Raw genomic sequence first — 23,800 nt, forward strand, 5'->3', positions numbered from 1 at the left:
TGGACACGGGCTCTGAAGGGAATCTGTTAGACAGCAGATGGGCCAGGGAGATAGGGCTCCCTCTGGTGGCTCTTACCTCGCCTGTGCAGGTACGAGCACTAGATGGCTCCCTCCTCCCTCCAATCACGCATAGGACACCACCTGTAACTCTGGTGGTGTCAGGGAATCACCGGGAGGAGATCGAGTTTTTTGTGACTCCAACTACCTCCCGTGTGATCTTGAGGTTTCCCTGGATGTTGAAACACAATCCCCGGATCGACTGGCCGTCCGGGGTAGTGGTTCAGTGGAGCGAGACCTGCCATCGGGTATGTTTAGGTTCCTCGGTACCCCCCGGTTCCCAGGCTAAGGAGGAGGTCAGAGTCCCACCCAATCTAGGGACGGTGCCGGTGGAGTACCACGACCTGGTTGACGTGTTCAGCAAGGATCTGGCGCTCACCCTTCCCCCCCACCGTCCGTACGATTGTGCCATTGATTTGGTTCCAGGCGGTGAGTTCCCGTCCAGCAGGCTGTACAACCTCTCACGGCCTGAGCGCGAATCAATGGAGACCTACATCCGGGACTCTTTAGCCACCGGGTTGATCCGGAATTCCACCTCCCCGATGGGTGCAGGTTTCTTTTTTGTGGGTAAAAAAGACGGCGGACTTCGTCCATGCATTGATTACAGGGGACTGAACGAAATCACGGTTCGTAATCGATACCCATTGCCCCTGTTGGATTCGGTGTTCACGCCCCTGCATGGAGCCCGAATATTCACCAAGCTAGATCTTAGAAATGTGTATCACCTGGTTCGGATCCGGAAGGGAGACGAGTGGAAGACGGCATTTAACACCCCTTTAGGCCACTTTGAGTACCTGGTTTGAGTACCAGGGGCAAGGCCGACCATCGCAAGGCCTCGGGATTGCTACAGCCGCTGCCCGTGCCTCATCGCCCCTGGTCCCACATCGGCCTGGATTTTGTCACGGGCCTCCCGCCGTCCCAGGGCAACACCACCATTCTCACGATAGTGGACCGATTCTCCAAGGCGGCCCACTTCGTGGCCCTTCCGAAGCTCCCAATAGCCCAGGAGACAGCGGACCTCCTGGTCCACCACGTCGTCCGGCTGCATGGGATTCCAACAGACATTGTCTCTGATCGTGGTCCCCAGTTCTCCTCGCACGTCTGGAGGAGCTTCTGCCGGGAACTGGGGGCCACGGTAAGTCTCTCATCCGGGTATCATCCCCAAACCAACGGGCAAGCAGAACGGGCCAATCAAGAAATGGAGCAGACCCTGCGTTGCGTGACAGCCGCGCACCCGGCGGCCTGGAGTACCCATCTGGCCTGGATCGAGTACGCCCACAACAGCCAAGTGTCATCCGCCACCGGCCTCTCCCCTTTTGAGGTGTGTCTGGGGTATCAGCCCCCGTTATTCCTGGTGGTTGAGGGAGAGGTCGGTGTGCCCTCGGTCCAGGCCCACCTGCGGAAGTGCCGTCGGGTGTGGCGTGCCGCCCGTTCTGCTTTGCTGAGGGCCCGGATGAGGACAAAGGCCCATGCAGACCGGCGGCGGACCCCGGCTCCTACGTATCGTCCTGGGCAGGAAGTGTGGTTGTCTACCAAGGACATTCCACTGCAAGTGGCCTCTCCAAAACTACAAGAACGGTACATAGGTCCTTTTAAAATTCTCAAGGTCATCAGTCCCGCCGCAGTGAGGCTTCAGCTTCCGGCCTCACTGCGGATCCATCCTGTGTTCCACGTGTCCAGGATTAAACCACATCACACCTCACTCCTCTGCACTCCGGGTCCGACACCACCTCCTGCCCGGATCATCGATGGTGAGCCGGCTTGGACAGTGCGCTGGCTTTTGGATGTCCGACGGATGGGCCGGGGCTTCCAATATCTGGTGGACTGGGAGGGGTACGGCCCCGAAGAACGCTCCTGGGTGAAGAAGAGCTTCATCCTGGACCCGGCCCTACTGGCCGACTTCTACCGCCGCCACCCGGACAAGCCCGGTTGGGCGCCAGGAGGCGCCCGTTGAGGGGGGGGTCCTGTTGTGTGGGCCGCTGAAGAGGAGGTACTGCTGGCCCACCACCACCAGAGGGCGTCCTGCCTGGAGTGCGGGCTCCAGGCACCAGAGGGCGCTGCCGCCTCACAGGAGCAGCCGGGGTGACAGCTGTTGCTTATCACCGACGACAGCTGTCATCAATCATCATATCCACAATGGTATATCAGCAAGACGGCATCTCCACCTCATTGCCGAGATATCGTTCTACCTGAAAGCTAATATCCTCAGCCTGACAGCTTGATTGAAAGCCTTTTTTTGTGATTTTGTGAGTGATAACAGACTTTTTCTCCAACGAGAGGTGGAGGTAGCTTCCCTGCCGTGCAGATTGCTGGGTGCAGACGCACCCACGTTTAACTGTGTTTTTGTTCCTCGCCAGCAGTACCAGGTCCGACACGCGGAGGCAGTGGCCACCTGGGAGTTCGGGACTTGGCGGCTCCAGTATTCCCGGGGTCTGGTGGCGGAGGAAATCGTGTGGTTCCGGTTCTGCTTTGGACAGGCGTCTCCTATCCTCGAGCCTGCCCACACGACACCTTGTAATTTGACCTTCCATCTATTGTGTGATCTGTTGTGTTTGTTGTGCACGTTCGCAACAGTAAAGTGTTGTTATTTGACCTATTCCATTGTCCGTTCATTTGCGCCCCCCTGTTGTGGGTCCGTGTACTTACACTTTCCCAACATGGGGGTCATAATCAACCTTGAATGTGTTGCTTTGACAGTGTTTCTGCACAGAGGTTTATTAAGGCAGAGAAATAATTACGCTGTGTGTTAACGAAGCTGTGAGCTGGGAATTCTTCTCCCCAGATGGATCAAACTTGGTGTGAATATTACTTGGATGGATATCTAGAGGTGATTAGATTTAGGAGTGGTTTGGTTAAAGGTCAAGGAAAGCATGGCCTGAAAAACATCTTTTTTTGTGCAGTGATGGTCAGATGTTTACATACACTCATCAATGGGCACGAATCTCGGGATAACTTGGGGCGTTTAATGATGTCTTTGAACTGTTCTTTTTCCAGGATGGAATGATTGTTACAGCAGACATCATTAAAACAACAAAAGCAAAAATAAGAATTGGGAGCACAAAATTTGAATTTATTTTGGATCGTCTCGAGTCCTCCTTTTCTTTTCTCATCTTTTGACCGTGTGCGGATTAGATAAGATCCAAAATAAATTCACACTTGTGCTCCCAATTCTTATTTTTGCTTTTGTTGTTTTAATGATGTTTGCTGTAACAATCATTCCACCCTGGAAAAAGAACAGTTCAAAGACATCATTAAACACCCAAAATTACCCAGACATTCATGCCCGTGATGAGTGTATGTAAACATCCGACCATCACTGCATATCTGCAAAGAACCAAGGAGCCTAGCTGGATGATCTGAAGCATATATTGATCACCAAAATATTTTTGATTGATTGGTGTAAATGACGTCATAATGAAGTTATATATGATGAAATCATACCTACTCTAAAATATAATGCAATGCTAAAATACCCTCGGCCGTATCAGCATTGTCTTCTTTATCATTTACAGTTGTTTAATTGTATCCCAGTGCAAAGTGTGTGTGTATATATACACAGTATATATGTTATTTACATAATTATTAAGATCCTATTGTCTTACTTACAACTTGCATTTTGTTCAATAAAGCTCCTCAATCAATCAGTCATGAACAATATTTACATTTCTGAGGTTTTGAGAAGCCCAGAAGTTAGTTTTTAGTTAGTGGAAAATAGTGTGCACGCTGACGTTGGCAAAATGTCATTTAAATCACTCCAGAGGTGTTATCAGGTTACAAAAACAGTGTTTTCAGTTTTAGAATTGTTTATTTCTCACTAGATTTCACATAATATATAACAAAGAGGTTATGTTTACACACAAACAAAACAGTTTGCAGCTAGCCAGTGACATCACCACGCTAATGTCCACTAAATGTGGACATCCTGAGGCTAACAGCGGCTACGTCCGAGGCTAGCAGCGGCTACGTTCGAGGCTAGCAGCGGCTACGTTCGAGGCTAGCAGCGGCTACGTTCGAGGCTAGCAGCGGCTACGTTCGAGGCTAGCAGCGGCTACGTTCGAGGCTAGCAGCGGCTACGTTCGAGGCTAGCAGCGGCTACGTCCGAGGCTAGCAGCGGCTACATCCGTGGCTGGCGGCGGAGGCATCGGTGGAGGCGGTTCATCCAGGCCGAGGCATCGGTGGCGGCGATACATCCAGGCCCGAGGCGTCGGCTACATCCGAGGTTAACAGCGGCTACGTCCGAGGCTAGCAGCGGAGGCATCGGTGGAGGCGGTTCATTCAGGCCCGAGGCATCGGTGGCGGCGATACATCCAGGCCCGAGGCGTCGGCTACATCCGCGGCTAGCAGCGGCTACATCCAGGGCTGGCGGCGGCTACGACCGTGGCTGGGGCGGCTGTGAACGAGGTTAGCAACGGGGAGGGTTGGGGTGCGGCTACCGGACCTGTGGTGGTGGAGGCTACTGGTGAGAATTGTTTTTGTAATCAATAGTGGCCATACTGAGCCACGACAGTCGGCATGGCACCACCCAGGAAAACAGATAAACTCGAGGAAGATATAGAGGAGATAAAGACCTCATTAAACCATATATCAAAAGACATGTCTAATCTAGACAAACTGATGGTGGAAATTAAAGAACTCCAAAATCTGGTTAAAGAGAAGGACAAGATCATTAAGAAACTTGAGCAACGTGTAGATGAACTTGAACAATTTACTAGAAAAGATGACGTTATAATATCTGGACTAGAAACAAGGCATCGGACATATGCAAGGGTGGTGGATTCTGGTGGAACCAGTGGGGAGAATGTACCACCTGAAGAAAGACAATCATTGGAACAACAAGTTACAAACTTTTTATATCAAAAAGGTGTTGTCATCCATCAAGACACAATATCAGACTGTTATACTATTCCAACTAAAGATAGAAAAAATAAACTATCTAACATTGTTATACGATTTACAAGCAGAAAATATAAATATGAGTTATTAAGACAGGCAAAGAATTTGAAAGGAACGAGTGTCTATATAAATGAGCATCTAACAAAAAAAAATGCAGATATTGCTAGGGAAGCAAGACTACTAAGAAAACAGAAACATATTGTTGCTACATGGGTCTGGAATTGTAGGGTATGGATTAGAGTGAAAGAAGGAACAAACGGTATACAAATCAAAAACATGGAGGACCTTACGAAATACAGACCTGAATAGACAATCAAATATAACATCTGTTGGTAATTGGACCAACAAAAAATCAGATCAAACATGGAAACAGGATAAAATATATGACATAGACACTAATATTGATGAAAGTATATTTGACTTAAAAACGATTGGTTGTGAGTATTATACAGTAGAACAGCTGAATAGTGAAAAAATTGCAGAAGATACCCTGTCACTCATACATATAAACAGTCGAAGCTTGTATTGTAAAAATGTCACAAATAAAAGATTATTTAAATCAGTTTAAAATAGATTTAGTATTGTTGCAATCACTGAATCTTGGCTTAAAGATGATCTCATGGATGAAGTTCAAATGGAGGGATATGAGCTGTATTTTGTAAACAGAAGATATAAAAAAGGCGGTGGTATTGCTCTGTATACAAAAACAGATCTGATGTGTACAATTGTTGAAGAAATGACAATTATGAATGATGTCATAGAAATTGTAACAGTGGAACTTGTACATGAAACATCTAAGAATATTTTAGTTAGTTGTGTATACAGAGCACCAGATTCTTGTGTTGTGAAATTACAGATAAAATAATTGAATTATTCCATCAATTAAAAACAAAACGCTTTTTATGTGTGGGGACTTTAATATTAACATAGAAAGCTCCAGCTGCCAAAGATCAAGTGATTTTGTGAATACAATGTATAGTTTGGGGTTATTTCCCCTTGATAACAAAACCAACCAGAATTACATCGCAAAGTGCAACGGTAATTGATAATATATTTACAAACAGAACAGATGAAATTATCAAGAATGGATGCTTCATGACAGATATTAGCGACCATTTACCAATTTTTTTCAATATTTAAATATAAAAATAGGTACAACAAAAAAACTGATATAAACTTTAAAAGAGATAAGTCAGTAAAAGCCTTAGAGGCATTAAAATATGACCTTAAAAATCAAAACTGGGAAGAAGTTTATGTCAGTGATGTTAATGTAGCATCATAACTCATTTATGAAAATATTGATGAAATCATACAATAAAAATTGTAAATTAATTGAAATTAGTAAGAAAAGAGTAAATAAACCATGGCTGACAAAGGGAATAAAAAATGCTTGTGCAAAGAAAAAACTATTTATACAGGTGCTTTTTAAAATTGCAAACAAAGGAATCAGAACATAAATACAAAAAATATAAAAATAAACTATTAACAATAATTAGGAAACAAAAAAAGATTATTACAGTGAAAAACTAAATAAGAGTAAAGATAATATGAGGGTAACATGGGGAATTATAAAAAGTGTGATTGATAGTGATGGAACGAAAGAAACTATTCCAAATTACTTTGTTAAGGAAAATAAAGAGATATATGATATTAAAGAAGTTGCAAATGGGTTTAATGATTATTTTTCAAATGTAGGGTCAAGTCTGGTGGGAAATAAACCAATAATAGAAGATAAATTATGTACATTGGTAAATACGGTCAATAGTATTTTCCTGGACAATGTGGAAAAGATGAAATAAGAAATATTGTAAAAAACTGTGTAAGCAAAAGATCAACTGACCATGAAGATTTAGACATGATGACTGTAAAAGTATAATAGAAATTGTTATTGAACCATTTACTTATATTTGTAATCTGTCTCTGTCAACTGGGGGTTTTTCCAGATGAAATGAAAATTGCTAAGGTAGTCCCATTATATAAAAATGGAGACAAACATAATTTTTCTAATTACAGGCCAGTATCATTGCTTCCACAGTTTTCTAAAATTATGGAAAAAGTTTTTGTAACAAGATTGGATAAATTTATTGAGAAACATCATATTTTAAATAATGCTCAGTATGGATTCAGAACAAAACATTCGACAGCTATGGCAATTATGGAACTAATAGAGAAAATATCAACAACAATAGATAATAAGGATTATTTTGTAAGTATTTTTATTGACCTGAAAAAGGCTTTTGATGTTATAGACCACTCAAGATTGCTCCACAAGTTACAACAATATGGAATAAGAGGTGTTGCACATCAGTGGGTAAAAGCTACTTAGAAAATAGAAAACAGTTTGTTCAGATAAATAATACCAAATCAGAATTGTGTAACATTATTTATGGAGTACCACAAGGATCGGTACTTGGACCCAAACTGTTATTTTGTATATCAATGATTTTGTGAATGTATCCAATGTGCTTGGCAGCATTTTATTTGCTGATGATACAACGCTGTTTACTCTGGATCAGATATACAGGAAGTAGCACAAGTGATAAATACAGAGTTGGAAAAAGTTAAACATTGGTTTGATATAAACAGATTGTCACTAAATATTAATAAGACAAATTTCATATTGTTTATGATAGAGCGAAAGAAAATAATGTGTCATTACAAATAGATTGGAATGGATATACAAAGGGTAAAGAAATGACATTTTTAGGAGTCATGATTGATGAAGATCTTACATGGAAGTCACACATAAATTACATAAAGGAAAAATAGCGACAGCCATTGCTGTTTTGCATAAAGTAAAATATTCATTAAATAGTTATGGTTTATTAACATTGTACATTCATTGATTGTCCCATATTTAACTTACTGTGTAGAAATCTGGGGATCAACATATACAACCTATATACACCTTATTTATTTTGCAGAAAAGAGCTTTAAAAGTGATTAGTAACAGTGGTTTTAGAGATTCATCTAATCCATTGTTTATTAAGTATAGGGTACTTAAATTCATGATTTAGTTGATTGAAATATTACAAACGATGTACCAAGTTAATAAAAATACTTACCAACAAACATTCAAAATATGTTTGAAAAAAGATTAAGTAGTTATAAATTGAAAGGAATAGAAGTCTTTAAAAAACCAAGATTTAGAACCAAGTAAAGGAAAGGAGTATTGCAGTAAATGGTGTCAAATTATGGAACAATCTTAATAAAGAAATTAAAGAATTAAGGTCGCTTAATTCTTTAAAAAACATATTAAATTAGATGTATTAAGTAAGTATGAAACTATGAAGTAAGTCAGTGGGCTGCAAGAAAGTCAAAAAAAAAAAAAAGTAACTGTTAATAATGTTTGGAGTGTCTTAAGTTTAAATGTAACCTGTCAGTGATGTAATCTATTAATTAATGGTCATAATTATGAAATGGGTCAGTGGTATGTGACAAGTAAAGAAATGCAATCTGTTAAATAATGTGACTATGATGCTGTATATTGAAAGATTGTATTGTTAAAAGGGGCAGAAATCATAAGACTTGTTCTTCTTTCTGCTCCTTTTCATTCTGGTATTGTGGTGCTTTTGTTTTTTGCTTTTCTGTTTTTCTTTTAAATGAATGAAATAAATATTAAAGAAAGAAAGAAAGAAAATGTCTTGTAAATGACTTCAGAGGTCTTATTAGGTTCCAAAAACAGCTTTTTCAAATTTTAGAAGTCTTTATTTCTCATTAGTCTTTACAGAATATGTGAGAAACATGTTATATAAACACATAAATTAAGCGTTTTTAGAGAGACCAGCCACTTACGTCACGGCACCGCTCTACTCTGATTGGCTGTCACCTCCACCACTCAAAAAATAAAATGGAACAGATTGAAACAGCATGTTGATTTAACCTTTAACCTCTTAAAATAGGTCAAGGTTAGCCATCTCTGAACTTGTCCAAGGTCTGTGTCCCAAGAATGTTCCCTTTGGAATTTGAAGACTCTAGCAGTAATAGGACTGGACTTATGCTGAGCACAGACAGACGGACGGACAGACGGATGCAAAGTCTTCATAAAATCCGATGGCCATATTCGATGATCTCGGGTAAAAATCACCATGACAGACAGATGTAAATTTACTCATACATTGATACTGTGGCGTGTAGAGCATACAGGGTATCAGCCCTTCCTTTATTTTCTCATTGTGTTACATTGTTCTTGCTCACACATTTATAGTTCCCACGAATGTGGTCTTATCCAAAAGTGTCTTGTTCCTGCATTGTTGACGTTTGTTTTCTCTTGGCAACAGCAAAGAATTGACATCTGTGGAGGCTTCACTTGTTCTTTCTTTGTGCATGCTGTAGTTTGTTGCCCAAATCAGATCTGACCATCGTGCTGAGTGTGTATACAGACGTGTTTACATATGTTTGTTATCTCGCTGTAATCAGAGTACAGTCACCCTGTCGCCATGTCCTGGCAGGTCTTTCGTCTGGACAGAAATGGGTTCCGCAGACCCGGATTTGTGGCTATAAAACTCCACTCTGCAGGTCAGGATAAATCTTCTAGTGGCCTTCTTTTGACTCTGGCTCATACTCTCCTTAAAAACAGGTTTAGGTGAGACGCTGGATAAAAGCCTTCACGAAACTCCATATATATATACACAGTAGTGTTCAGAATAATAGTAGTGCTATGTGACTAAAAGATTTAATCCAGGTTTGAGTACATTTTTCTTATTGTTACATGAAACAAAGGTACCACGTAGATTCAGTAGAGTCTCACAAATCCAACAAGACCAAGCGTTCATGATATGCACACTCTAAGGCTATGAATTGGGCTATTAGTTAAAAAAAAGTAGAAAAGGGGGTGGTTCACAATAATAGTATGTGGCATTCAGTCAGTGAGTTTGTCAGTTTTGTGGAACAAACAGGTGTGAATCAGGTGTCCCCTATTTACGGATGAAGCCAAGGCACCTGTATGAACATGCTTTCTCTTTGAAAGCCTGAGGAAAATGGGAGGTTTCAAGACCTTTGTCAGAAGAACGGCGTAGTTTGATTAACAAGTGATTGGAGAAAGGAAAACTTAACGCAGGTGCAAAAAATTATAGGCTGTCATCTACAATGATCTCCAATGCTTTAAAAAGGGACAAAAAAAAAAAACAGAGATGCATGGAAGAAAACGGAAAACAACCATCAAAATGGATAGAAGAATAACCAGAATGGCAAAGGCTCACTCACTGATCAGCTCCAGGATGATCAAAGACAGTCTGGAGTTACCTGTAAGTGCTGTGACAGTTAGAAGATGCCTGTGTGAAGCTAATTTATTTGCAAGAATCCCCCGCAAAGTCCCTCTGTTAATAAAAGACATGTGCAGAAGAGGTTACAATTTGCCAAAGAACACATCAACTGGCCTAAAGAGAAATGGAGGAATATTTTGTGGACTGATAAGAGTAAAATTGTTCTTTTTGGGTCCAAGGGCCGCAGACAGTTTGCGAGACGACCCCCAAACTCTGAATTCAAGCCACAATTCACAGTGAAGACAGAAGCATGGTGGTGGAAGCATCATGATATGGGCATGTTTCTCCTACTGTGGTGTTGGACCTATATGTCGCATACCAGGTATCATGGATCAGTTTGGATATGTCAAAATACTTGAAGAGGTCATGTTGTCTTATGCTGAAGAGGACATGCCCTTGAATGGGTGTTTCAACAAGACAATGACCCCAAGCACACTAGTAAACAAGCAAAATCATGGTTCCAAAACCAACAAAATTAATGCCTGGCAGATGTGGAAGAAATCATGAAAAACTGTGGTTATACACCTAAATAGTAGTGTAGTCATTCACAGGATTGCTAACAAAGCAGTTTGAACATAATAGTTTTGAGTTTGTAGCGTCAACAGCAGATGCTGCTAATTTTGTGAACACCCCCTTTTCTACTTTTTTACTAATAGCCCAATTTCATAGCCTTAAGAGTGTGCATATCATGAATGCTTGGTCTTGTTGGATTTGTGAGAATCTACTGGTACCTTGTTTCCCAGGTAACAATAAGAAATATACTCAAACCTGGATTAATCTTTTTAGTCACATAGCATACTATTATTCTGAACACTACTGTATATTATATATATATATTATATTCTATATATATATATATAAATTTGGTGTACTGAAGCAGAACTGTCATAAAACTCATATTTATAGCAAGCAGAAGTGGAAAGAGGAGAAAAAAAAAATCAAATGAGGGATGAAAAGGGATTATGATTAGCGACGGGTTAACCACAGGACGTTATAGTGGCAGATGGGGCATGAAAGAAAAAAGTGCAGCAAACTCAAACAGTGTTTAGCTCGAAGACAGACACCATCATTTTATAGTAAAGTGGAAACGTTTCAAAGGCACGTGTTTGGATTCATTGGGTAGAAACTGATCTGTGTAACTTGCAAATAGAATCATCACTGAGGATAACACACAGTAAAACATAAAAACACCCATTCCAATGTGATCTCATATACATAGATTCAAGATGGCAATAAGCAACAAATAAAACACCGTATTATAGGTTCGCAGTTTCAGTGAATTGGTGACTGTAAATTGACTGTAGGTGTGATTGTGTTCCTGTGGTCCTGTGAGGGGCTGGTAGCCCGTCCAGGCTGAACTCAGTGACTGCTGGGACAGAGTCCAGTCCACCGTGACCCTTTACTAAAAGGTCCAGAACATGTATGGACGGACACCTGATTAAATGGAGCTCATAAACGGGTTAAGGTTATAATAAATTGAATTGAATTTAAAATATAAAAACGTACTTTTTGAAAAAAAATTGTCCTGATTGAGGCAGACTGTTCCAAACACAAATACCAATATATACTCAACAAAAATATAAACGCAACACTTTTGGTTTTGCTCCCATTTTGTATGAGATGAACTCAAAGATCTAAAACTTTTTCCACATACACAATATCACCATTTCCCTCAAATATTGTTCACAAACCAGTCTAAATCTGTGATAGTGAGCACTTCTCCTTTGCTGAGATAATCCATCCCACCTCACAGGTGTGCCATACCAAGATGCTGATTAGACACCATGATTAGTGCACAGGTGTGCCTTAGACTGCCCAAAATAAAAGGCCACTCTGAAAGGTGCAGTTTTATCACACAGCACAATGCCACAGATGTCGCAAGATTTGAGGGAGCGTGCAATTGGCATGCTGACAGCAGGAATGTCAACCAGAGCTGTTGCTCGTGTATTGAATGTTCATTTCTCTACCATAAGCCGTCTCCAAAGGCGTTTCAGAGAATTTGGCAGTACATCCAACCAGCCTCACAACCGCAGACCACGTGTAACCACACCAGCCCAGGACCTCCATATCCAGCATGTTCACCTCCAAGATCGTCTGAGACCAGCCACTCGGACAGCTGCTGAAACAATCGGTTTGCATAACCAAAGAATTTCTGCACAAACTGTCAGAAACTGTCTCAGGGAAGCTCATCTGCATGCTCGTCGTCCTCATCGGGGTCTCGACCTGACTCCAGTTCGTCGTCGTAACCGACTTGAGTGGGCAAATGCTCACATTCACTGGCGTTTGGCACGTTGGAGAGGTGTTGTCTTCATGGATGAATCCCAGTTCACACTGTTCAGGGCAGATGGCAGACAGCGTGTGTGGCGTCGTGTGGGTGAGCGGTTTTCTGATGTCAATGTTGTGGATCGAGTGGCCCATGATGGCGGTGGGGTTATGGTATGGGCAGGCGTCTGTTATGGACGAAGAACACAGGTGCATTTTATTGATGGCATTTTGAATGCACAGAGATACCGTGACGAGATCCTGAGGCCCATTGTTGTGCCATACATCCAAGAACATCACCTCATGTTGCAGCAGGATAATGCACGGCCCCATGTTGCAAGGATCTGTACACAATTCTTGGAAGCTGAAAATGTCCCATTTCTTGCATGGCCAGCATACTCACCGGACATGTCACCCACTGAGCATGTTTGGGATGCTCTGGACCGGCGTATACGACAGCGTGTACCAGTTCCTGCCAATATCCAGCAACTTCGCACAGCCATTGAAGAGGAGTGGACCAACATTCCACAGGCCACAAATGACAACCTGATCAACTCTATGTGAAGGAGATGTGTTGCACTGCATGAGGCAAATGGTGGTCACACCAGATACTGACTGGTATCCCCCCCAATAAAACAAAACTGCACCTTTCAGAGTGGCCTTTTATTGTGGACAGTCTAAGGCACACCTGTGCACTAATCATGGTGTCTAATCAGCATCTTGATATGGCACACCTGTGAGGTGGGATGGATTATCTCAGCAAAGGAGAAGTGCTCACTATCACAGATTTCAACTGGTTTGTGAACAATATTTGAGGGAAATGGTGATATTGTGTATGTGGAAAAAGTTTTAGATCTTTGAGTTCAACTCATACAAAATGGGAGCAAAACCAAAAGTGTTGCATTTATATTTTTGTTGAGTGTACATTGTTTTGTTTTATTTTTTTACATTGGTAAAGGAGGTAATGTTTTCACTGGTGTTTGTCTGTTTGTTTGTATTTTAGCAGGATAACTCGAAACATAATGAACAGATGTTAATGAAATTTGGTGAGGAGATGGACAGCGTTCCGGTAAATGAGTGATTCAGTTCTGGGGGTGATTTGTAATAAATTCTGGAACTCAGATCCAGAAGAATGTTTGGCGCACAGCAACATTCAAATCGGAAAGGTGTGAGAGGATGTTGATGAAAGTTGGTGAGCAGACAGATAATATCCAAGAAAATGAGGGCTTTTATTCTGGATTTGATCTGGAATATATTTTGGAAGTTTTAAGCATTCAGGAACACGTGCGCTATAAACGCCTTTTAGTTTAAAGTGGATTATTTTCATTATTGTGCTTTATTTCCTAAAATCTAAAAACATTTCCTTTATCTGCATAACATTTACCAGGTATTTATTGCCCCCCACCTGCACCTGCATCCACATCCCATATTATGGTTTTGAGTAATTGTGGTGTTAAAGGGGAAAAAACACTCAACCACCTGACAGGTGAAACGTTCACCTCCTCTTTGGTGGAAGCAATTAAAAGCAGAAAAGAGGAAAAGTGAGTTTTTCTGCAGCCCTGTGGGCTGTTATCTGCTTATGTTGGTTTTTGTTTTGAGCTGAATGTGCTGACAAAATGTGCCACTGTGGGTGGTTTGTGTGCGTGATGAGATGAGGCGAGATTAGACCTCCTGCAGGAGCGCAGCTCCATGGAGGCCACCTGAAACAGCAGGAACGTCAGGAATGTGGGAATGCTGATACGGAGTGTTGTCTCCATTCCCACAACAACGAGGACATTAGGGCAGTGGGAAGGAGATGTTTGAGGAGAGGAAGGAAGGAAGGAAGGAAGGAAGACAGTAGTGATGGAGAGGAGATTAAAGGAGAAACAACAGAGACAAAGGAGCAAAAATGGGAAACGAGAGAGAGAAGATGAGTGCAGAAAGAGGTGGTTGGATGTGAGAGGAGAATAGGAGGAAAAGAGGAAAGGAAAAAGGAGAGGTGAGAAGAAGGGAGAGAAGCAGAGAAAGAAAGGAGGAATGTGAAGATGGGAAAAACTGAGGCGCGAAGGAAGAGAGGACAACAGCGGGAGAAAAATGAGAAAAGGATGGGAATAAAAGGAGAGAGAGACTGAAGGGGTGACAGAAGATGTTATATGATGGAAGGAGAGGAAGGTGGGATAAAAAGATGTTTAAGAGATATGGAGAAAAAAAGATGATGGAAAAATAGGAGTGAAACGTGAAGAAAATGAATAAAAGAGGATGGGAGAGGAGAGGAGGGACAGGACATGAGAGGTTATCAGAGGAGCACTGGGATGGGAGAGAAGAGGAAATGAAGGGAACAGAGGAGTAGAGGAAGTGAAGAGGATATGAAAAAGGAGAAGTGATGGGAAAAGGAAGTGAAGGTGCGAGAGGAAGAAAGGAGTGGACAAGAGAAGGGAGGAAAGATCCAAAGGAGAGCAGAAAAGACGTGATGCAGGAGATTAAACGTGAAGAGCGTCAGAAACTTCCTGGTTTTAAAGATTTATTTTTTTTCCATCAGCAGACGTGTAATTGTTCGTATCTCAACATCAGACGGGAAACTTTGAGACTAAAAGCGCTGAACGCTTTCTTTGATTTTTAAAATATTTGTCAGACAAACTGCAGGAGCCTAGAAGTCAGGTGGTGTATTTATAGAATATCACAGGATGCTGACGGAAACAGAAAAAGGCTGCGTTTGCCATGGTGACCAGCTTTCTCCACTTTCATCTGAGATTAAAGTGCAAACTCAAATAAAAAAGGCTGATTTGTGGTGATTTAAATAAACGCAGCGAGAAGCTGAGCCTCGTGTGACTCTGACGGCAGGTCAGAAAGGGCCGCCTAATGCTGTGCTGTTCATACAACCAGCAGGGGGCAGTAACACGTCAAAATGTCCAGTAAAGCGGTGTGTCCAGGCTCAGAACAACAACCAAAAAAAACTACTATCAAGGTATCCTGCCAGATGCCACTGACTCGGGTCTAAACACAGTGAGTCAAACTGGGGAACAAACGTTCTCCACACAGTTCCCAGGTCCAAACTGGACAGACATGGGAACGTGTTGAGGTCGTGTCTTCTCACTGACCCACATGATTATTGTTGTGGCAAGCGTGGTTCCAAACACTAGACTAAATACAGCAGCTGCCACTCTGGACACAGTTTATTTCTCTCTCACAAAAGGCTCAGGATCATCAAGATAACTTGTGATGACAGTTTTGCCGATTACTTACACACATTTTGCAAAATTTGGCTTGCTGTGTCAAAACTCTACACACAAGCAAGATAAGACCAAGTGTTGTGGAAGACCTCACAGCTCTGTCAAAATGAAACCCTACAGTCAAAACCTAACAATCCCTTCTACAAATGTCATTCTAGCAACAAATGATACACACATGCACCATTTGAAACACTTTCAAATCAACAGCAACACACTGGCGTGTTTACACAAAACACTGAAATCAATATATTTTTATTTACTCTTTCTCAAAGGAGCTGAAAGCTACAGTAGTTAGGAACAAATGTTATTTCCCTGTTTTTATTTATTTATTTATTTTTTTTTACAAAGAAATAAAAATTTCTTACAAATACCTAAAGAAAGACAGAGTACTGTACAGTTCAAATTCAAAACACAAATCAAAACCATGAACACAAGTGTTTACAGTACTGTAGTTTACATACATGGTACGGTAATATCATAATGATATTGCACCTGACAGTACTATCCACTGTGTGGTGGCTGAGGTTTGAGTTGACCCTTTGTCCACACTCTAAAAAATTAACCGCTGTCTCAGTGAGGAAAAAAGTGATGTACAATTTGCATAGAATTTTTTACTGTAACTTACGCTACGTTGTTATTTTACTGTAACTTACGTAACTACATAAAGTTATTTCAACTTACGTAACTAGAGATGTCTTGTGGCATTATGAAATAACTAAATTGAAACAACAAAAGAAAAAATATATGCAAATTGTTGCATCAGTTTTTCTCATTCAGACAGCACCTTTTTAGAGTGCAGTTGTCTCAGTTTGAGCCCGTGGTTGATCACATGGTCCACCAAAAGTTGCTTGAATTTCATCTGAAACATTTCTCCTTCTTGCTCTTCTTTGTCTTTGTCCTTGTCCACTTATCTCTGTCTTCCTTGTCCTCTTCCTCTTCCTCTTTAATCGCCTCCATTATTTTAGATTTGACAAAATGTCTTACCTGAGCTCTATTTGTAGTGACAAAGGTCAGAATAATTGGTGGTGATTTTTCTGTGTGAGTGTTTTCAAATGTTTGCATAAGTATTTTCAGTTACCAGATGTTTTGCTTTTTTACTAAAAGTGTTTTCCCAATGATAACAAGGTATTTTATCTTTGAATTTAGTGTCTAATGTAGGAAACTGTAATGTTCTGCAACAACTGTGTTGAAGAATTGCAAACAAAGTGCAAAGCAGAAAATGTGTTTACGGTGTTGTCACATTGTGTTTTAGCTATTGTTACAAGAAGTTTTGCATTTGAAGTTTTAGTCTAAGCATTCAGTTTTTGGGTGTAAGCAGTTGGCAAAAACTGTAAACACCAGAACAGATTTTTGTGTCAAAATTCACTGAAACTCAACTGACTGTGTAAATGACTGCAGTGAATAAAATACTGACATCAGACAGTTCAGCCAAATCCACAGATTACAGTAGATGAGATTGTAATGAAGGTAAAGCTGAGTTTTGTGTTTTGCTGGGGGACCTGCTGTGACGCTCTAGATGACTCTAGAAAGGATGGCCAAGAACCGTCTGGGGCAAAGGTCAACTTATCATAACTGTTCAGTGGGGTGGGTCAGTGGCTGTGCTGATCCTTGACCTTTGATGAACCCCCCCCCCCAAAAAAATAGGGTCAAAGGTCAAATTCAGTTTTCTGCTTTGAAGGAGCTGTTGTGACACTGGCAGGGAAATGTTGAAATGTAGATTTAATGGTGGTTCATTATAACCGGGTCAAAGGTCAGATTCTAATTTCTGTTTAATAGGACTTGTTATATGTAACCTTAATACATTCACATATTATTATTATTAATTCATTGTCTCATCTCCACTAATAATCTCCACTAAATATTTTCATCAACATACAACTCAAAAACTTGGAAATTGGATGTTGAAAGATCGATTGATCATTGGGCACGCATTGACCTGTGGGACCTATTGATCTACTTCTGAGGTCAAAGGTTAGCGTTAGCTGTCTGCTGAATGATGTGCAGTTCCTTTTTAACATCATGGCTGGCCAGGTCAGCATTGTGACTCTGCTAGTGACACTTGATGATCATTCATGGTGTTGCATTATCTTTGGGTTAGTTTACTTTGAGTTATTTTAAAAATAATTACAAGATTGATTTAACTCAGGATTTATTCAATATGTCAGATTTTACTGATTCACCAGATACATACACAAGGACCAACCTGCTGCTTATAGTAGTACACATACGCAGAGGACATATATAGCTATTTAATTAATTTAACCAGGTTCGTCCCATGAGATCGAGATCTCTTTTGCAAGGGAGAACCCTGGACATTATACAGTTTACAATTTAACGTTACATGTCTTTAATGTGGGAGGAAACCGGCAGCACCCGGAGGAAACCCAGGCAAACACAGGGAGAACATGCAAACTCCACACAGAAGGAATCGATCCCATGACCTTCTCAGTGTGAGGCAACAGTGCTAAACCCTAAGTGCCTGTGCTGCCCAGCTGCTGCGTGCTATATACGAGTATAGTCAAGCTTTGAGCAGACTAATTGTCAGATTTTTTTTTTTTTCATTTCACTGTCACCTCTGAGCACTTTCACACTCAACATGGATAAACTTTTTTTTTCCTCAGTAGTTTTTGATTTGAAGCACTTTTTCATAACAATAACAACATTATGGTGCTGACTAAAAGGATTTGGGGCTCTACCGTTATGAAGAAATGTTCCATAAAAGCAATAAAGGAGGAAGACGGAATAGTGGCTGACATGTTTGCTGTGTGAAAGAACCACACGCAGTGGCAAAACAAACGACGAGCACCAACTTGAGCCTGAGGCGATTCAAAAGCTGCTGCAGAGCTGATGATGCCTGATACAAACCCACTCTGGTACCTGTGAGGATGCACCATTTTTCTGGATTTGTATTTGTGACCAAAATCTGAGATTCAAATACACGGAAGCACCAAAAGCCCGCTGTCATCACGACTGAGCTGAAAAAGAGGCTAACTAACATGTTTGTCAGTGTGAAGACTGAGGCGTTCGTTAGTGTGACAGTTGGCGTTTTTCTGCTGCACTCAGGGTGGTTATTAACGGCTACAGATTCATTACAAGCAGCCAGCATGAGCCGCGCTGTTAGTCACAGAGTCAGACTGAGAGAAACACACAAAAAACACACCATCGCTGCCAAACGTCTCTCACGGATCTACGCATGCCTAGTGCACACGCACGCTCTATGTAAAGGCCTGGTCCCAATGGCGTTCAGGAAGATTTGCGTATGGATTGCACACAGAATTGGCTCATATTCGCTAAACATTCGTAATATCCGTGAAACATGCTTGTATGAGTTGGCCAACGTCCGCAATTATCCACAGAGGCACGTTTTTCCGTTGCCAGTATGTAAGGCAGATAACATCCGCCTTACATACTCAATTTATGCGCTGTTTATCCGCCGTTATCCGCTAATATCCACAACTGACAGGGTATTGCAGCTTGGCAGCAGACTGGGACAGTGTGTAAAATGGATATATAGCATGCCTATCACGTCCACATCACAAACTAAAAGTTGTAGCGAATGCAGACAGATTGGCCACAGATAAAGCGTTTGTATTATGTCTGCTTTGCATCTGATTTGCGGACAGTTTGCAAATGCATAACAAACACGTCATGTAAACCCAAAGTACTATATGTGGCAGAAATTGACATACCTGCCAGTCAGTGCCAGTCCAGCTGTGGAGACGTACAGATGTAGGTATTGATCCCCAAAGACATAATAGCTGCTGCCATCCAACAACATACTGTAAATCCCCAGCTGCAGAGAAGTCAGCCGTGGACCTCGGTTCTCTTTCAGAACATTTATTTAATGCCAACAAAAGGAAGAGTTGCTGTTTTTGAAAAAAAAAAAAGTCTCACAATCCCGCGCATCTTTCCCCCTCCCGCTCCGCAGACTCATGAACAGTTAACCCTTGCATGACAACATGAACATCAACTCTATGATCATTACAATACCATTTAACTTGTCCGAGTCCAGCAGTTGCTCCAGAGGCTGTGGTGTTGGTGTGAATAGTGATGCTGAAAGGCCCAAGTGCGCTTCTTTTATAAACACAATGCAGATGCTGCGCACGCACAACACGTGCGCAATGCATTAACAATACATTGGTAATACTGCCATGATAATCGCAGTGCGTCTCATCCATTTCCTCAGTACATGTGTTATACAACCGTGATGGTTCGTCATATATTCGCTATACATTATTAATATATCCATACTTCATACTGGGACATTTGTCATTTTTGGCCAATTTTGTTGCGGACGACAACGAATGCCCGTAATTTGTGTACTCAATTCATGCGCAATTAATCCTCTCCCCAGTGCAACCGGGCCTTAAACCTCTGCAACAGTTGCCGATGTTCTTCACAAACTAAAATCCCACTATTATTATTACTTCACAGTTCACCCCATGATATTACCAAATTACTATGTTTCTCCTCTTACTGGCTTTTCTGATAGATTTTCTTTTTCTCTGTTTTTTTTCCTCTATATTTTCCCTATTCTCTCTATTCAGAGGACATCTTTATCCTTCACGGAAAAGATAAGAAGAACCCCCTCATCTATGGCCTGTTTACAACTTCCAGGTAATGTTCAGTGTTTCTGAATAAACAGAAAAATGCTAAAATGCTTTTAGTATTTCATGAGGTATTTAATAACCTATCTGCCTTGTTGACCCCAGATTGTGAATCTGCTGCAGATCAGGAACCATTAAACGAAAAATTTACACACACCATGAATATCTGCGAGCCGTTAATGATTTTTGCTGCAAACAGTGAATGAAATATCCCACAAAACGTGAACGCAGGTCTCACAAAATGTAAGTTGCAAAACGTGAATATCATTCATGAAATATGTTTTCTTTCGGTTTAAGTAGTTTACAGGAGAATTACTTAAGGAAATCTTGATCACAAATCCTATCTCCACAAACAAAAAACTGCCAAAAGATCTGTGTCAGCGCAATCTTAATTGTCATGAGCTATACGTGCACATTATAGTTTGGCCTGTGTTCTATTAACTGCACATATCACATTAGCTGTACATTCATATTACCTGTACACTGCTGTTTTTCAGTTATTATTGAATGTTTATTTTTAAATATTTTTGCAAAAAAAAAAAAAAAAAAGGTATCCATTCACAAAATATAATAATAATAAAATGCCAGCAAGAATTGAGGTCCATTATCGTTACGTCACCGCCATAGTACACTGTTACTGCTCTGTTCCCCTCCACCAGCCTCTGCTGACCAACGCTGGAGGCTTGACTGGACGCTTCACCAACTCTGGATCCTTTGGGCATGAAAAAATGTGAAGGAATATGTATTAGTATTATTTATTTAATTTATATAGCGCCAAATCACAACAAAGCTGCCTCAAGGTGCTTCACACAAGTAAGGTCTAACCTTACCAACCCCTAGAGCAAGCACATAGGTGACAGTGGTAAGGAAAAACTCCCTCTGATGATTTGAGGAAGAAACCTCAAGCAGACCAGACTCAAAGGGGTGACCCTCTGCTTGGGCCATGCTACCAACACACTTCACAATACAAATATACAGAAAATTTTGGGAGTCCATGCTGATGCACAGGACGGGAGGCCTGCAGAAGAATACACCCAGTCCCACTCCTGGATGGAGGCGCACCTCAAACAGAGAGAAAAAACAGAGTCAGGCAGCAGAAAGACGACAAATACGGTACAATTCGTCAGCATTAAGAACGTTGGTATGTAGAACGTTTCTTGACAACACAGTAAATGAGGCAATCGCAGAGTTACGTCAGGTTCATATAGGCTACATCACCTGATGTCACAAACGTTGAATCTAGGATAAGCTACGTTGCTGCTCTGCAGACTTCATCACCAATGCGCCTGCCCTCCAACAGAGAAAGCTAAACTACATCTTATAGTGAGTCAGTGGACCATCATCAAACGTTGAGCTCCACCAGTGCAGTGTTGCCCTCCGCTGAGCCATGTCGACCTGCATTGAAGACGGGAAACTTGGACTGCTGGAGTTTCCCAGAGATTTTTGAGAATCTGCTACGTTAGCCAACATCCACCACTTCACATAATGTGAATGGGCCCTAAAAGACTGTCGGGCCTAGCTTGTAAGGCACAATCACTGCTCGTTTTATTACTAATTTCCAATCGACACAGTTGTCATTTTCACACCCAGTGCCCACATGTTTAAATACCATCCATATTTGTGCTCATGGGTGCTCCCAGGTTCAACGAAAAATGAGTTATGGTGCATCGCTACCTTTTGGCTGTAGAAAGTGAACATGCCATGGAACACCAAAAACCTCATCTAAAGTTGACCATAGAGATTTTCTGCTATTTATATGGTGCAGTATTCAGATACGCCTTATGAAGGCGTGTTCATGATGTGCACACATTTACCCCAGGTTCGAAGGTGGTCAGCACCAAGATGGGAGTGGCCACAGTGTATTGGTGCAGCAGACAGGGTCGGGAGAGAGTTTTTTTGCACTTGGTGGTGTCTTGCGTAAACCAGGTGGTTAAAGAAGGAGGTGTTGTTCCAGGAGGGAGCTGGAACAACACCTCCTGCTGCTCCTGATCATGCACATTTTGTGCACAGAACTCTTTTCTCACCAGAAAATCTCTCGTGGGGGTTCACCATCTATATAACAATCCACCCGTTTCTTAAAGTTAATGTTCGGTGAGGCTCTGAATAAATAATAATAACAGCAGCGGCTCAGTTTGTGAGCGTGCAGCGGCTCAGTTTGTGGGCGTGCAATGACTCAGTTTGTGAGCGTGCAGTGGCTCAGTTTGTGAGCGTGCAGCGGCTCAGTTTGTGGGCGTGCAATGACTCAGTTTGTGAGGGTGCAGCAGCTCAGTTGGGAGCATGTAGCGGCTCAGTTTGGGGGCGTGCAGTTGCTCAGTTTGGGAGCCTTCCGCTCCGGCACATCTCCTGTAATTTCAGAAATGACACAGATGGTTTGTCGGTTTATTTTTTACATCACATGGGCGTTCAGCAACTCAGTTTGGGAGCGTGCAGCGGCTCAGTTTGGGTGCGTGCAGCGGCTCAGTTTGGGAGCGTGCAGCGGCTCAGTTTGGGAGCGTGCAGCGGCTCAGTTTGGGAGCGTGCAGCGGCTCAGTTTGGGAGCGTGCAACGGCTCAGTTGGGGGCGTGCAACGGCTCAGTTGGGGGCGTGCAACGGCTCAGTTGGGGGCGTGCAGTGGCTCAGTTTGGGAGCCTTCCGCTCCGCCACGTCCCGTAATTTCAGAAATGACACAGATGATTTGTCGGTTTAGTTTTTACATCACATGGGCATGTAGCGGCTCAGTTTGGGAGCGTTCTGCCCTGGCACGTGTCCGGTAATTTCAGAAATGACACAGATGGTTTGTCGGCATGATGTCAGTGCTTTTCAATTAACAATTTACATGAAGAGAAAGACAAGGAGTGTGAAGATTCTAAAGTGAAGCAAGGAAAACGCCTTCTGTGTTTCTTTTCATGTTTGTGACAATTTTTGACTGAAGTCTTCATACATGAAAACATGAAAACTACAAAAAAAGAGGCAGATATATCTTCTGGATAGACATGTGCAGTAGATACTGTGAAAGAAAATGGAATAAAAAGTGAGGAAAAGTCTGAAAAGGTGAGGTAGTTATTTTCTCCAGATGTTCAAAATGCGTCACATACTTTGAGAATAACTCCATAACTGTGGCGGACTGCACAGCCGTACAGTAGCAGCAGAAATACCATAACATTTGGCATCGCAGAGCAGGGAGTTGGCCTGTTTCTGGGTTTTGGAACGTGTGTGGAATCTCAGTGGAGAAAGAGCAGAAATCTCATGAAAATCCCAGGGTGGGGTCCCAACCGCAGAAGTGCAGAGTGCAAGATGATCATTTCCTTCAGAATGGAAATTTCTCTTCTTGGCTCTGCAGTGACTGCAAACACGGAGGTTTGTTATCCTCCAGGATGATGGGGGGAAAGTAGCAAAACGAGAGGATTTCCATCCTTAATTTCATTCATCAGTTGTTCATCTATTAATGGAACTCAGGCAACTGCGTCAAATCTGGGGTTGATGTGTTTAAACATTTGAGAATGAGAGTGGATGAGGGACGATGTGACAC

General features: G+C 41.9%; 1 protein-coding gene across 1 annotated transcript in view; it reads left to right on the top strand.

The window, feature by feature from the left end:
- Positions 1 to 23,800, top strand: part of sema3h (sema domain, immunoglobulin domain (Ig), short basic domain, secreted, (semaphorin) 3H) — a 189,698-nt gene that overhangs the window by 130,472 nt on the left and 35,426 nt on the right. The window contains exon 9 of the mRNA XM_034171745.1: positions 20,233 to 20,302. Coding sequence (XP_034027636.1) covers positions 20,233 to 20,302 — 70 coding nt within the window. The remainder of the gene's footprint in view (positions 1 to 20,232; positions 20,303 to 23,800) is intronic.

The sequence above is a fragment of the Thalassophryne amazonica genome, chromosome 6, assembly GCF_902500255.1.
Source record: "Thalassophryne amazonica chromosome 6, fThaAma1.1, whole genome shotgun sequence".
Taxonomy (NCBI): domain Eukaryota; kingdom Metazoa; phylum Chordata; class Actinopteri; order Batrachoidiformes; family Batrachoididae; genus Thalassophryne; species Thalassophryne amazonica.